At 30.9% G+C, this 16,041-nt stretch overlaps 1 protein-coding gene across 5 annotated transcripts in view; it reads left to right on the top strand.

Moving 5' to 3' along the window:
• Positions 1-16,041, top strand: part of LOC136041019 (sodium channel protein para-like) — a 592,014-nt gene that overhangs the window by 528,921 nt on the left and 47,052 nt on the right. For 3 of the 5 annotated variants that reach the window (XM_065725536.1, XM_065725532.1, XM_065725528.1), the window contains 3 exons: positions 3,014-3,136; positions 11,803-11,925; positions 14,483-14,677. In XM_065725536.1, coding sequence (XP_065581608.1) covers positions 3,014-3,136; positions 11,803-11,925; positions 14,483-14,677 — 441 coding nt within the window. The remainder of the gene's footprint in view (positions 1-3,013; positions 3,137-11,802; positions 11,926-14,482; positions 14,678-16,041) is intronic. The other 2 variants (XM_065725534.1, XM_065725529.1) reach the window with 1 other exon arrangement.

Genomic DNA, 16,041 nt, shown 5'->3' with positions numbered 1-16,041 from the left:
TTAACGATTCTTAATAGAGAATTCTGGCATTTGAACGCCTTTTATATAAAAAAAAAAATGCTCAGTGTAATGCTCAGGCTACGTTATAGTCATACTTGGCGATAAAATCAAAATTAGGCACAACCACAGCGGTAATAAGTTTTCTTGTTCGTAATTTCTAAAGTTAGGCAATATTCTACCTTCAAGCAAAAAATTTGTAATTGGCCAATCAGATTCGAAGTTCAAGTTATCGTTTTGTGAAGCTATAAAATTTATCTGAGAAAAATAGTGGATTTTCTGCTGCACTGCCCCCTCCCCCACGAATTCCTCCTCTAAAAGATTTATTTGCACCCCATCTCTCCCCTCAGATTTTGAAAGATATCTTTTCTGAGTATGTTTTCTTTTAAAAAAATGCCTTTTTTATACTTTGCTTTAAAAAAAGAAAAAACAGCATAACCTGAAAAAAAAAATCGGCAAAAGATACAAATATTTAGTATTCGTAAACAATTATTGGGAGCAAATTAGCATTGACCTGACAACCTGTTCAACTTTGAATCTGAGTCAGTAATAGAAGTATGTAAAAAAAAGCATAATAAAATAATTATAAAAAAGTAAAGTATGTAAAAACTCCAAAAGTGTAATAAAACTATAAAATCAAAGGAAAAACCCATACGATATTATAAATTCTGGCTTCTTTATCGACAGGTATGCTATAGTGCGGCTCGAGCATAATGTCTGACAATGACTTATTAGTTTTGACATATACTACTACTACTACTACTAACAACTCACCGCAGCATCAAACCACCTGAGGCCAACATAGCTCCTCCTACATCCCAATCTATCCTAGGCCTCCCTCTTTACAACCTCCCAGGAAGTTCCCATTTCCTTTAAATCTTTCTTTATGGTATCCTCCCACCCCAACCACTAACGACCTGCTTTCCGTTTAGCCCCTGATGGTTGGCTGAAAAGGGCAATCTTTGGCAATCTATCCTTCATCTGCAGAACTTATAATGACAATATAATGACAACAACAATGTAATGACAAAATATTCAAAAAATGATAATATAAAAATGACAATGAACTATAGTCTGACAATGGAAAATGAAATTGCCTTAGAATTAGGTTGGGCGATTTGATTTTCCAGTATCAGGGTTGCCAAAAATTTGGCCGCTGCAACTTAGCAAAAAATAACTTATAGTGGTAGCGTGGAAAAAGAATCCAACAAGATTATTTCCTTTTTAGTTGAAGTGATGAGGTTTAGTTTTATGTGTTATAAGTTCAATAATGTGTTGTGCTAGCTGACTTTATTATTAGGATTCTGATTACTTTTAAAGGAGCAAAAATTATTAGTTGTTGGAGTAAATTTAGACCTAGCACTATCCAAAAGCTTGTTAATAATTTCATTAATTTTCTTATGAACAGTTGAACCTCTAAGTATGGGAACCAGTTTAAAGGCAGACTTCTATCTTAAGGTATTCTATCTTCTATCTTAAAGCATGTCAAAATGTTTTCCATCAGTAGATTTTAACTGTTTTCAAAAATCTTCAAAGTTTCATTAGGATTTGATGATACTTTAAAATGGCATTCCCCTCCTCCTTAGATATTTTTCCATATTTAGTTATCGTTTTAAATATAAAAGTTGTTCTTCATTTTGACCAGGCATAACCTGTCACATTCTTTCACAAAATACATCTCCTAAAAAAAAAATTTGTTTTTGGCATTTACATTAAAAACTCAAAAGAAAACAAATTGGCCCCTCCCCCCAGATTTAAAAATAGGATTATTTTGTATATTTTTTTTTAATTCAGGCTTCAGGATTTCCTGAATGAAAATTCGTCCCCTCGAATCTCCGATCGTTCATAAACTCAAGAACATGATTGCGAAAGACAAGTTTTTAATTTTTAAATTCTCTATATGCGTAGCTTTGGTAGAGTTTATTCTGCCTCTACAATATTGCCCCTTGTTTTCTCTTCTTTTTTTTAAATCATCCGATTTTAGTTAATCACCCGTGAGATAAATCTGGGTTTGGATTTCAGATTCTTTGGGGTGACAAGATCATTAATTGTATCTTTTATTGTATATGTATCATCTCGTCATACGATAAACATCACTTGATTCATCGATAATTTATGATCATATGTATCTTTTATTGAGATTTGAAATAAAATATTGAAGGACTAATATCCCTGATTCGTATCAGGCGTATTGTTCGCTAATTCATTTACTTGATCTCCACACACTTCCTGTATATTTTATATTTTCCTGTACCAATATATTTTAACGTGTAGCTATGCAATTAAAACAAAATCTAATCTAACACAATAGATGCCGCCAAAAAGTTTATGAATGTCTAGCTTCCCTTTGAGGGAAGCTAGTTAATTTTAACAATTTTAACAATAAATTTTAACAATTGATTTCGTTTATTTCTTTTCACGATTCAACATGGCAACACTGGCGAGTATTTCAAATTGTCTTAAAAACACGGAATTTTGAAATAATCAAAAGGAAAATCTTAGAAAATCGTAGTTGCCAGACATGAATTGGCCTGAGATTGATCAAGGGGGCTAAAATGTTTTTGTTTTGATATCCTTGATGCTTTAAGGTATTTTTTAGAGTACTGTTCCAGCTTAATATTAGGGCGTCCATCAATTCTAAGAAAAGGAAATCTTACTAAGAGTATCTAATTAACTCTAGTCTAATTAACTCCTAACTAGTATAATTAACTCTAAATTTAGGAATGAGTAACGTTAATACTGACCGGGGGTAAATGTCTCCCCTTAAATCTAGGAATGAAATAGCTTCTTTATATTTCATGGGGGAAAATATTTGAAATTACGTAGAGAAGTTTCTCACTTTTATTTAAATGCTGCAATGCAGTCAGTTTACAGTAAGAGAATCTAAGTGAAGATTTGCAACAAATTTGATTAACAAGCTTTTGGAAGGGTAGACAATTTAAGTGAATTGGTAAGTATTTAAGACCGTGTTAGTTTTTTTATTTACCAAAATTAATTTTGAAGTTATTTTCATTAGGTGTCTCTTATAAACTTCACTGCGTCACTTCTCGGCGCGGGAGGGATACAAGCGTTTAAAACTATGCGAACGCTAAGAGCGTTGCGCCCTCTACGAGCTATGGCGAGGATGCAGGGTATGCGGGTAAGGTATCTTGGGTGCCACATCCAAATGCTCACCCAGTTTCACCCTGCGTTAGTTGAAGTAAACCCTAACACTTACCAGAAGAATATCTGATACACTTTAGAATTGCCTTTTGATACTTTTTTTCGAATGGATGCTTTTGTGCAAAAGACACCTAACCTATATAAACTTAAAGTTGAAACAACTTATTTGAAATATTTTTTTCAAATATTAATATCCCTATTAGAGCTTTTGAAATAAATAGAGCATAACAGTTCACTATGCTTTAGAATGAAATTTAAGTACCAATTTACTGGGCAACTGTAAATTCTTATTTTGATTTAATAATTGTAATTTTATCCATTTGCTCTTTTTTACAACAAAACTTAAAGCTTGAATTTGGAAATTGTTTTTCTTTTTTCTATAAAAACTGTAGTTTCCATAAAAATTGGTTTTTAAACCAATTTAATTTGGAAAAACAAAAAGTTTTTAAACAAAATTTAGATTGGTTTTAAGCATAAAAACCTGACTAAGCCAACGGTGCAAAACTTTGTTTGTAAATCAGAAAATATTACTATTGGTAAAACAAAGAAAATGGGTGAAAAACCTCTATGCCAAGCTGAAATAGGACAAACTTGATTTAGAGCATTGATAGATAAAAACCTGGCTTTTAACACCATGTTGCCAACACCATATGCAAACACAAAAAAAAACTGGCTTTTAACACCATGTTGCCAACACCATATGCAAACACAAAAAAAACCTGGCTTTTAACACCATGTTGCCAACACCATATGCAAACACAAAAAAAAGCTTAGGCTGTACCAGCGACTGCAAAACATGCCTGTAAATGAATAGCTATCTCTTCATGGTTGCCCCCGTAGGGGCAACTAAGGAAAAAACAAAACCTAGACCATTGTAACCGATAATTTAAAAATGTGTTTTGCAATAAAAAGTCATCAGAGGTAGAATCACTAGTTGTAGCTGAATTAAGAATGGTAACTGTTATTATGACACATGACAGATCTGGATTTAGAGCAATCGTATATAAGATAACACTGGATTTTACCTCGATATTTTCCCTACAATTGTGCTCTAATTGCTTTTATGATAGGATTCGGATATATGAATTTTTTTCACGATATGAATTGAATTGTGAATTCAATTCAAACTTGTATAACTTGTCTGCATTCAAGACTATTTCGAACCACCAAAAAAAAAAAAAAAACGGGAAATAACGCTGATCGTAAATCACTAATCATAATTCTTAAAAAAGGGAAAATTGTCTTTTAATGGGTTTTGTCAGAGAGACGTGGGCAGAAATCAGATGAAGCTTTTGAAATGCTAAATTAGCAGCCTGTGAACGCTTAATAATGGGTTTAGCCCAAGGACTAGTTTGAAACTAAAGACGATTTTTTTTAAGTAGGCTCACTGTTTTTCTAAAAAAGTTAAGTCTTCTTACACAGCATATATTTCCAAATCGGAAATTCTAATGTATCAAGTACCATGAAATCTGCCTCACCACGTCCAATTATCTATTAGTAATTCCTACTAATTAAAGAATTTTCTTTTCAATTGTTACAAATCTATTAGTAATTCCTTCTAATTAAAGAGTTTTCTTTTCAATTGTTACAAATATGTGTTTCTTCTAAGGTATCACTTGCAAAGGATTGATTTTCAAAAATAAATGGTAAAATGAAAGGAAAAATATGGTAAAGTAGTTGAATGAAAGGAAAAATATGGTAAAGTGGGAAATAAAAGGAGAAATATCGTTAATTCGTAAAATGGAGAAAAAATAGTGTAGCGCTAAAATTAAAGGGAAATATAGTAAAGTGGTAAAAGGTAAGGGAAAACATCGTAAAGTGCTAAAATGAAAGTAAAAATACGGTATAGAAGTAAAATGAAAGGAAATATACGGTAAAGGGGTGAATGAAAGGAAAAAAGTGGAAAAGTGGTAAATAAAAGGAGAAATAGGGGTAATTGCTACAATGAAAGCAAAATATAGTAAAGCGCTAAAATTAAAGGAAAAAACTCTGTAAAGAGGTAAAATGATAAGAAAAATATGGTAAAGAAGTAAATTGAAGGGAAAAATATGGTAAAGTGGTAAAATGAAGAAAAAACTACAGAAAATGGTAAAATGAAAGGGAAAATATAGTAAAGTACTAAAGTAAAAAGAAAAATGTAGTAAAGTAGTAAAATGAAGAAAATCATAGTAAAGCGGTAAATAAAAGGAGACTACTACTACTAATAATAATAATAATAACTCACTGCAGCACCAAGCCGCCTGAGGCCAACACAGCTGCGCACGCTCCTCCTCCAACCTAATCCATTCAAGGCCTCCCTCTTTACACCCTCCCAGGATGTTCCCATTTCCTTTAAATCTTTATTTATCACATCCTCCCAACCAAGACAAGGACGAGCTGCTTTCCGTGTAGCCCCAGACGGTTGGCAAAAAGGACAATCTTCAGCTATCTGTCATCCTTCATCTGCAGAACATGGCCTAGCCATCTCAACCTTTCTATCATGATAGCCCTAGAAAGCGTTATTAAACCACATTTTTCGTACAACCTTTTGTACTGTTTGAAATACGGTCAGTCAGCCGGGTACCCAGAACAATCCGTAGGCAATTTCTCTGGAAAATATCTAGTAAATTTCCATCTGCTTTTCGGAGTGCCCATGCTTCAGAGCCATATTTGACCGCTGTCATCACTGCAGCTTCCAATATTCTAATCTTGGTTTTCAGACTTAACTTTCTATTCTTCCAAACTTTTTTTAACTGTGAAAAAACACCCTGAGCCTTATCTATTCTACTTTTAACATCTTCACTGCTCCCACCGTCTTTACTAATAATACTACCAAGGTAAGTGAAGCTGCCAACCTGATCAATCTTTTCATTACCCAGCGTCACCTTTTTCTTCACTTATTCCTAGCCTTAGTGACTTAGTCTTCTTCACATTAATTTTCAAGCCCATTCTAGCACCCTGAACTCGCAAAACCTCTAAAAATTTATTCATTTTGCTCACACTTTCAAATCATCAGCGTAATCTAAGTCCAGGAGCGTTCTTCCTCCCCATTTGATTCCGTGGTCTCCAATTGCCTTTCCTGTGCTCCTTAAGACGAAGTCCATCAAAATGATCCATGTAAAGGGGGAGAGAACACAACCCTGCTTAACTCCTGATTTAATACAAAACCAGTTGCTAACCTCATTTCCTACCTTAACCGCAGCAGTATTATTCTCGTACATAGCACAAATCACTTCAATGTATTTTGCTGGTATACCATATAAGTATAAGACCTTTGCTAACGCTCTTTTATCAATAGAATCGAAAGAGATATTGTTAATTGACAAAATGAAAGAAAAAATATATTAAAGTGCTAAAATTAAAGGAAAATATAGTTAAGTAATATGGTAAAGCAGTAAAATGGAAAGAAAAATATGGCAAACGGATAAAATTAAAGGGGAAATATAGTAAAGGATTAAAATGAAAGGAAAAACTTGGTAAAGTGTTAAATAAAAGGATAAACATGTTTAATTAGTAAAAATAATAGGAAAAGTATACTAAAGCGCTATACTTAAAGGAATATACTTAAAGTGGTAAAATGATAGGAAAATACGGTAAAGCAGTAAAGTGAAAGAAAAAAAATGGTGAATGGGTAAAACGAAACACAAAATATAGTAAAGTTCTAAATGAAATGAAAAATATGGTAAAGTTGTAAAATTAAAGGTAAATGAAAAGTAGTAGTAGTAGTAGTAGTAGTAGTAGTAATAGTAGTAGTAGTAGTAGTAGTAGTAGTAGTAGTAGTAGTAGTAGTAGTAGTAGTAGTAGTAGTAGTAGTAGTAGTAGTAGTAGTAGTAGTAGTAGTAGTTGTAGTAGTAGTACTAGTAGTGGTAGTAGTATTAATGGTAAAAGGAAAAGAAAAATATGGAAAGATAGTAAAATGAAAGGAAAAATATGGTAAAGTGATAAATAAAAGGGGAAATGTGGTTAATTGGTAAAATAAAAGGAAAAATATAGTAAAGCGCTAGGATGAAACGATAAATGTAGTAAAGTGGTAAAATGAATGAAAAATGTGATAAAATAGTAAAAGGAAAGGAAAAGTATGGTAAAACGGTAAAATAAAAGGGAAAATGTAGGGAAGTACAAAAATGAAAAGAAAATGAGGTAAAGTAGTAAAAGGAAAAGAAAACTGCGGTACAGTGGTAAAGCGAAAAGAAAATATGGCGAAGTAGCAGAATGAAAGGAAAGATATTGCAAAGTGAAACGAAAAGCACAGTAAAGTGCCAAAGTGAGAGGAAAAATACAGAAAAGTGCTAAAATTAACGGAGAAATATGGTAAAGTGGTAAAATGAAAAGAAAAAATATGGTTAAGTGGTAAAATAAAAGATAAACTGAATTGATTTTTAATATAAATTTTGGAATATCTAGAGTGTTTTTATGCCTGGTGATTTCTCAGTAGCTACCGCACAGAGAATATTACTTTTTTTCATTTAATTCAGACCATTAGGTGTAATCACAGTCAATAACACTGACGAAAATTTTTTGAAATAAGATCATTCCTCCGTTTTCGGGCTAACACAAAATCATAAATCACAAAAAGTATCAGATATTATTCTGGAATATTCTTCGATGAATAGCTTAGAAATTTATATAGAACTACTTGAATATAAAACTATATAAAGGCAGGATTTCCCCATATATATATATATATATATATATATATATATATATATATATATATATATATATATATATATATATATATATATATATATATTTATATATATATATATATATTTATATGTTAGTTTTGGAACACTGAAAGACTACTTTTGTAGCCTTAGAACAGTGAAGTTTTTTTTTTGGGGGGGGGGTTAGAAATGTTATTCTGAAATTTTATAAACTGACAAATATTAATTCTTCTAGAAGATTTTGCTGAAAGGTGTATTAATCTACGAATCTTCTATTAAAGTAAATCATCAGAATATCGTTAGAAACACAACAAATTTGGGTTAAAATTTAGTTATTAATAATCTATTATATTACAAACTCTCCTCTTCAATCATTCAAATGTGATGCATTTTAATCTTTGTTTGCAAATAAATGAAAAATTATAATTATTTTAAATTATTCAGTCTTAAAATTTTTCCTAAATTTCTGTTTTTAAATTTTGCCGAAGAACTTCGTTTTAAAGGTTAAAAGTTCTATTTCTTTCCCAAACCATGGGTTTCAGTTGAAACCAAAATATTGTTTTTTATATATATATATATTGATTTTTTTTAATTTTTAACCCAAATATTAGGTAAAAAACGGGTTTTCATTGAAAACAGAAACAGAATCGGTAATTATTAATAATTATTATTAACTGCAATATATAATTAAGATATGTTATAATATATAATTATAATGCATAATTAATAATAATATTTAATTCCCGATTTCTGATTTTTGAACATTAATTAGGGCATGGGTATGGTTGGGGGAAAATGTCTTTATTTAGCTTTGGAGGATAGTAGCTCTATAAAAATCCAGTAACTTAACCCTCATGAATGCTGCGCTATGCCTGGTAATTTGAATATTTTAATAGGTTTAGCTATATTCCTAGTTGCCTGCTGTGAAATAGCTAGTTTAACTATGATAAGCTTAGTAGAAGTTATCTAGGAGTTGTACACGTATGCGGAGGGGTCCCCAAAAATTCAATTCAACAGGGACTTTTGAACAAATAATGCCGTTAATGATAGTCCCTGGGTAAATACGGATACAAAACTACTGTTCTCTCCGCATACGTGTTTAGAGTTACAGTTAATGAGTTGATGAAACTGAAAAACGAAAAGAGTATTCAATTTAGGCCAACTTTCGACTTTTTTATTTCTGCTAAATAGCAGATTCAATTCTTGTTACGGCTATTACACATCGCTTTTCAGTTTCTTATTTTTTCATTTTCATTTTCCTATTTAGCGATTTTCTATCGTTATTTTCTATTTTTCTATTTATTGACAGAATTAGGATTTTCGTATTATTGTTTTTCTTCTCCGTTATAATTGTATTATGTCAGATTCCAGTATCTTCAATTTATTTTTCAGGTTTAGAACTAATATATATGAATTTCTTACAATTCCTTAAGCCTTTTTAAGAAGAAAAAATATTTTTGAAGCGCCAATCTATCTTCAAAAGCGAGTGACGTTAACAGAAAGTGTTCCCGGAAATATTTTTAAGGGATATGAAAATGAAGGAATAAGTTCTATATATGACAGCACGTTTAAAAAAACAATAGAAAAAAGATACTATGTACGAAATATATAAAGATAGAATAAAGAACGTTTATAGAGTACTCCTTTGTATTTTTTAGACTTCGGGCACAAAATTACCTTTTTCCTGTTTGTCTATGGTACTTCATTTGTCTATGGTTCATTAGCTCCGGAAGGGGAACATGCACCTTCTAAAATTCGTTTCATTATCTTTCTCCTTGTGGGGGGGGGGATCATAAAATACAAAATTGTCTTAAACGTGGTCATCTACATTGATTTTTAGTTCTCTACACTACATACCCTGTACATTATGTCACGTATATGGTGTCTATCTGCATCATCAGGTGAATGAATTTACACAAACTTTGCTGTTTTTGAATTTTGCTGCGAAAATTCAGCACCAAGCCACTGAGCAGAGGCATTACTCTCCTCCTCCATCCCAATCTGTTTGGAGCATCACTCTCTGCTCCCCCTCATTATATTCCTGTGGAATTTAAATCCTTTCATATGAATTTACAGTCCATTAGACTACCTCATGTGTTTTGTTTAGCCTTAGACGAATCATCAAAATTGGGTCGCTCCTTGGTTTTAAATCCTTTAATTATGTTTCTTAGTTAAAAATAAAATAGTTTTGAAACATTTATTTTTATTTAACTATCAATAAAAGCAGGTTTGAAATTCGGTAGTAGAAAGTCGAAGTAGATGAAAGAGTTATAAGTAAAATTGAATTTCCGAGCTCAAGACTAGGGCATATTTTCCATTTTTCGGACTTTAAAGGAAATTAAATTAAATAAGATTTATAAGCTTTTCCGGGAGTAACTTTTTATTCAAGCATTAGAGTGAGAAAGATATTTAATATTGTATTATTTAGTTTATGGATAGCACTTTGAACGTAGGGCCATATTTAGTTTTAGGGTTAAATTTAGTCTTAGGGCTATGTTTAGTCATTAGTCTGTTTATATTTAGTCTTATCCAAATAATTTAATAAGTTACTATAGATTTTTATTATTTAGCAAACTTTGATTCACTTACCCTTTATTAACACATTTAGATGATTTGACGGCATGATACCCCATAGTTTACCCCCCACCCCTCACATCTCTTTTTCTGTATGCATGAATTTGCTATCTATCTTTCTGTTTTTGCGATTCAACTTATTTATCTAGACTTTTTCTTCCAGTATTTTTTGTGCAATCTTTATAATTTTTTTATAATTGAATTTCAGATATAATTAAAGTTAAATATATTATTAATTAGTTTCAAATAAATTTAAACTTATTTGAAACTGAATAATATATTCGTGATATATTATTAATTAATAATATGTATTTCAAATTAATAACATATGGTTATTATGAAATTTACAATATATTAATAATTTCAAATAAATTTCAAGAATAAATAATAAATAAGAATAAAGATATATTTTAAATATAATAACAGATATATACAATACTTTTAGGAATAGAGGGAGAGGAATATCCTCCCTTTCTCTCCGTGGAAGGATTGGAAAATAGACGACAAGACATTGACTTATTTTGAGCTTGACTTTTGAAAAATATACCAAAAATTTCTCTCGCAAGTCGCAACATAAACTTTGCGTTTAGTTTAGTTTACTTCGGAACATGATGAACGTTTTGTACAAGAAATTTTCTTGCTACTCCTGTTATTTCACAATGTTGCCAGCTCGAACTTATTAATTTGAAGCTTATTAAAAGTCAAATAACACCTTCTATACAAGGGAGAGAGAGTGAAAAAGAAAACGTGAATTTTCTGGAGAAAGTATGGCTTTATTTTTGAATTAAGCATAAAAATAGTTCTTGTATACTAAAAGAATTCTTTATTTAGAAATCTTCTACTTATTTCACAAAATAATAACCGAAAATTTACGAAGAAACTTTGGACAGTGGAAAAATATGGATTCATTTTGGAATTAAACATTGCTATTAGAACCTCAAATCTTGGTATTTGAAAAAAAGTAGTTTTTTTTTCATTTCGAAAATGAAACAATTCTTCTCAGAAATGAAATTGCCACTGAAAGTCTATATTTTTAAAGTCTACCTGAGTCTACATATTATAAAGTCTACAAAGTCTACATTTGTAAAGTCTATACTTGAAAGTCTACATGTTCTAATTGGTACTTTTTGACTTTTGAACCGATTTTTGCATCTCAATTAAACTAATTTTTTCCTTCTTCACATAGATATATACAAAATTTAACGATAATATATATTTTATGTAATATAAATTATTTATACTAAATTTTATTAAGTGCAGAATAATTAAAATTCAGTTTTAACTAATTTTATTCCATCAAAATTCTATTGTTAATTTTAATTAATTAAATGACAACTATTAAAACTATTTTAACAGAATAATAAATGTGCATAATATATATTTAATTTATGTATTATATATAAATTTATTCACATATATCTAGGTTGTCGTCAATGCACTGGTACAAGCCATTCCATCCATTTTCAACGTATTACTTGTGTGCCTCATATTTTGGCTAATTTTTGCCATCATGGGTGTACAAATGTTTGCTGGGAAATATTATAAGGTAATATTATTCAATATATATATATATATATATATATATATATATATATATATATATATATATATATATATATATATATATGAGGGATATATTAACAGGATAAGCTTGTTTTGGTTTTACTTGGTTGTTTTACATTTGCTGTTTTTTTTTTTTCATAGACATGTATTTTGGGGGTGATATCTGACCCGGGGATGCCATGGATATTCTGTGGTAGCCACAACACTGTGCTGGGTAGAGAATTTAGAGTGGCGAAACCCTATATAGGCCAGTGTATTCTCCTGATGAGCCCTTATGTTGGGTGTTGCCTCTGAATTATTTGTCTATATTATTTTTTCTATTGTTTGGTAAATGACGACTTATACTTATTGACGACATGACTGCCTGTCCATGGATTATTCTTTATGGTTGATTGTGTGTGGCTATGCTGTTTGACCTATGTGATTGTATGGATGAGTAGGGTTAAGGCCTCATTCAAGTGCTGGTCTATATTAATCACTAATTTAGGAAAACAGTCTTCCTTTTCTCCTTCTGTCTCTCTTTTTTTTTTTTTTTTTTTTTTTTTTTTTTTTTTTTTTTTTTTTTTTTTTTTTTTTTTTTTTTTTTTTTTTTTTTTTTTTTTTTTTTTTTTGTGTTTGTGCTGTAGCATTGGTGATTTCTCTTTTCATGATATATATATATATATATATATATATATATATATATATATATATATATATATATATATATATATATATATATATATATATATATATATATTGAGGAACATATTTGTTTTGGAAATTTTGTGTTTCAGGGGACGTTTTATTTTCTATTTGTGTCACGTCGTATAATGCAGTGTCAATGTCAATTTCAGAGGCTACAAATTACCGTTTTTAGCATATGTCTTAGGTTAAACAGCAAACAGTTTATGTGGTCGTAAAAGTTTTGATGATGGAAAAGTATTTAGCGGTTGTTATTTTCAGGGTATTTAACAACCGTTATTTAACGGTAAATATATACATCAAAAAGTGGTTTATCACAAGTCGAGATTGGTAAAAATTCACGTTAAAAAAACAACGAAATGATTTAACTAAACATAAAAAAACGAAAGGCCAATAAATTGAGAAGGGGGAAAATAATCGGATATGAGTGAATTTGTTGATAATTAAATTCAGAAGATTTTTTTTCCGCTAAAATCACTACAAACTACCAAACCAAATAAAATGAATGAGAAAATATAACAGAATAAAAGCACGAAAGTGTTGTTTAATTTATTTATTTGTTTGTGAACTTGCATTAATTGACTTATAACTAACTAATCTATAACTAAATAAATAAACCATCTACGAGTTAAAGTGGATTATAAACGGTGAATCCATCTCCAAATGGATACCTGAAGAAATCTTCAAGGAAACGTGAGAAGCGTCAGATGATTTGCCCCTAACCACGAATTGCACTCCTAACTGAAGGAAGAGATTTAGGAGATCAGTACTTTCGCTGTCGGGGCGATTGTATATAAGCAAAAAAGCATAAAAATTTTTAACAATGATTAGTAATAATTTGGATAAATTATAATATAGCTGATAGCTTGAAGTAGCAATCAGGTCTTCAGCGAAAAAGAAACAGTTTAGTGACTTCGTTTTAATAGTCGTTTTAAAATATTCGAACCATATCCCACATAGGTGCTTTGTCAAAAGCAAATAATTTGATATCAAATCATAAAATAACCTAAAACCAAACTTCACAACAACACAAAATGGTAATCGTTGACTATCAGGTAATATTGTCATTTAGTAAGATTTACCACAAGAAAAAAACATCATTTCATATTTTTTTGGAATTGCTTCAATTCTATACAAAAAATTTACGAAATAGTTCCAATAAGTTCAATTTAATGTGTAGTACGTCCGTTGAAAACGAAGGGATCGCTCTGCGTTATTAGGTTAAGCATATTTAAAAAAAAATAAGCTTAAGCCCAAAATAAAACAGTTTGGCTAAGCATAGTATAAACACAATAACATTCATTTATTTAAAAATATTCTTTACGGGTATTGATATTTATTTGAATAAGTGCATAAAGCACTTTCTGACGTAAATTTTGAGCTTTTTTTTGAAAAAAAAGCTCAAAATTTTAAATTTTATCCTGTTGATTTAATCAAATTTTATCAAAATTTAAAAAATTTTAAATTTTAAATTCAAAATTTTTTTTTGTAAATTTTGAGCCCAAAACAGTATTATGCGGCTTTCATGCTGTGCACATATACGCTATGCTATGTGATTAAGTTACGCTACGTAAACTATAGGCTTTCACATTTAAACAAGTTGTTTCATACTACGCTAACGTTAAAATTCGTGAAAAAGTCACAATCATCGTATAAGATTATCATAATCATCATACGTTATCTGCTCAAAAATTAGAAATATAAAAAAGGACATGAAGATTCAGCGGAATTTTTCGTATGATTCTCAGCCAATTAGAAAATTTCACAAAAACTGATTGGTTTAAATTAGCGCTAGCTAAATTTCGGTACTATTAAACATAATGTGACTTATTTCTTTTTCTTATTTATTATTTCAGTGTGTTGATGATGAAGGGATAACTATGCATCATGAGCTAATTCCCAATGAACAGGAGTGTATTCTTCAAAATTTCACTTGGAAAAACTCACCAATGAATTTTGATCATGTTGGTAAGGCGTACTTGTGCCTTTTCCAAGTGGCTACATTTAAGGGCTGGATTCAAATTATGAACGACGCCATAGACTGCAGAGAAGTATGAATTTATTTATGTTTATATTTGGGTAGTAAACCCCTTTTTCAGCTGTATTGGGCATCTTTTGCAAGAAATGGCATAACCAGGAGCTCCAGATTGGTAGGGGGGCAATTACTTCCCCCCCCTATATTTTATTGCCCCCCCCCCCTATTATATTAAAAAAATGGTATTTTCATTGAAAAAAAAATACAAAACCACTAGATATATTTTAAATGTCAATTTTTATTTTCCTGGTGTCCTGGGTATCATGATTAATAAATTAATGATTTGAAGCCTCCTGCCTCTCTCAATAAATATTTTGCCTCTAATACTAATTGTTAGTTCTTATATGAGGACCACCTCTAGACTATTATGCTTTGAGGGCGTGTGTTCCTAGTGGATTTTCTTTAATTGGCATTTTATTTTTGTTGGTTCCACTGGGCTTTATTCTGCCTAACTTTAGCAATAAAGTCGTTAAGATCGTTAAGTCGTCAAGTTGTTAAGATAGCCGTTATTTGTTTCAAACAAATAAATAAATGTTGCATGTGTCTTTGTAGTTTAGCAGTATCACAAGGTCAGCTGCACTAATCAAGTTCATCACTGATATAAGATTTCTAAGATTGCATACAAGTTTATTAGCAAGCAGGCGTAGGGGTGGAGTGAAGCATGATTACAAGCATCAACAGGATAATAAGAGTTCAGTATTTGCTGTTGTAGTATTATAACTGAAGATATATCTCTAAAATTTGCTCAGAAATGTAGTCATGAAACTTTACTCTGAAGTTATCATCAGTGTCGACAAGTTGAGGCTATGTGAAAAAACTCAGTCTTCGCTTTTGAAATAGTTTGGGTGTTTATGGAGATCTCCATATGGAGACCACTTTATGGAGACCTTCTCCATAAAGTGGGCTTTATATGGAGGTCTCATATAAGCTTTTGCTTGAAGTGAGCCACTTTGTCAATTCCATCCTTTCTGAAATGGTGTTTGATAATCCCTTTGATAATAAGGTTTACGGAAAACATATTTTTCTTGTAATTTAATGAGGCTGCTTTCTTCTGCCTTGATCTCCACGATAGCTTCTCTTCTTTGACTACTCTTTGGTTGAATATAGAAATGTCATAAAAACAAATCCTTTCCCGTAAGACTAGGTGTGGGAATTCTTTATAGTAACTGGATTCTCTAAGACACAACTCACCTCTACGAAGTCAGTTGTGGATCAGAAGGGTCAAGTTTTCATATTTACCAGTACGCATGCGTCAGGCCACCATACACTGAGCATCCGGGGTGTCCTTGTTGAAGTAGAGGCTATAGTTATCATTTTCATCTGTAACATGTTTCACGTAACATCAAACAGTTCGTGGTAACGAACTGTAGTAAGGAGCGA

Source organism: Artemia franciscana, chromosome 21 (assembly GCF_032884065.1).
Source record: "Artemia franciscana chromosome 21, ASM3288406v1, whole genome shotgun sequence".
NCBI lineage: Eukaryota > Metazoa > Arthropoda > Branchiopoda > Anostraca > Artemiidae > Artemia > Artemia franciscana.
Note: the sequence above shows the minus strand (reverse complement) of the source record. Positions and strands in the feature narration are given on the sequence as shown.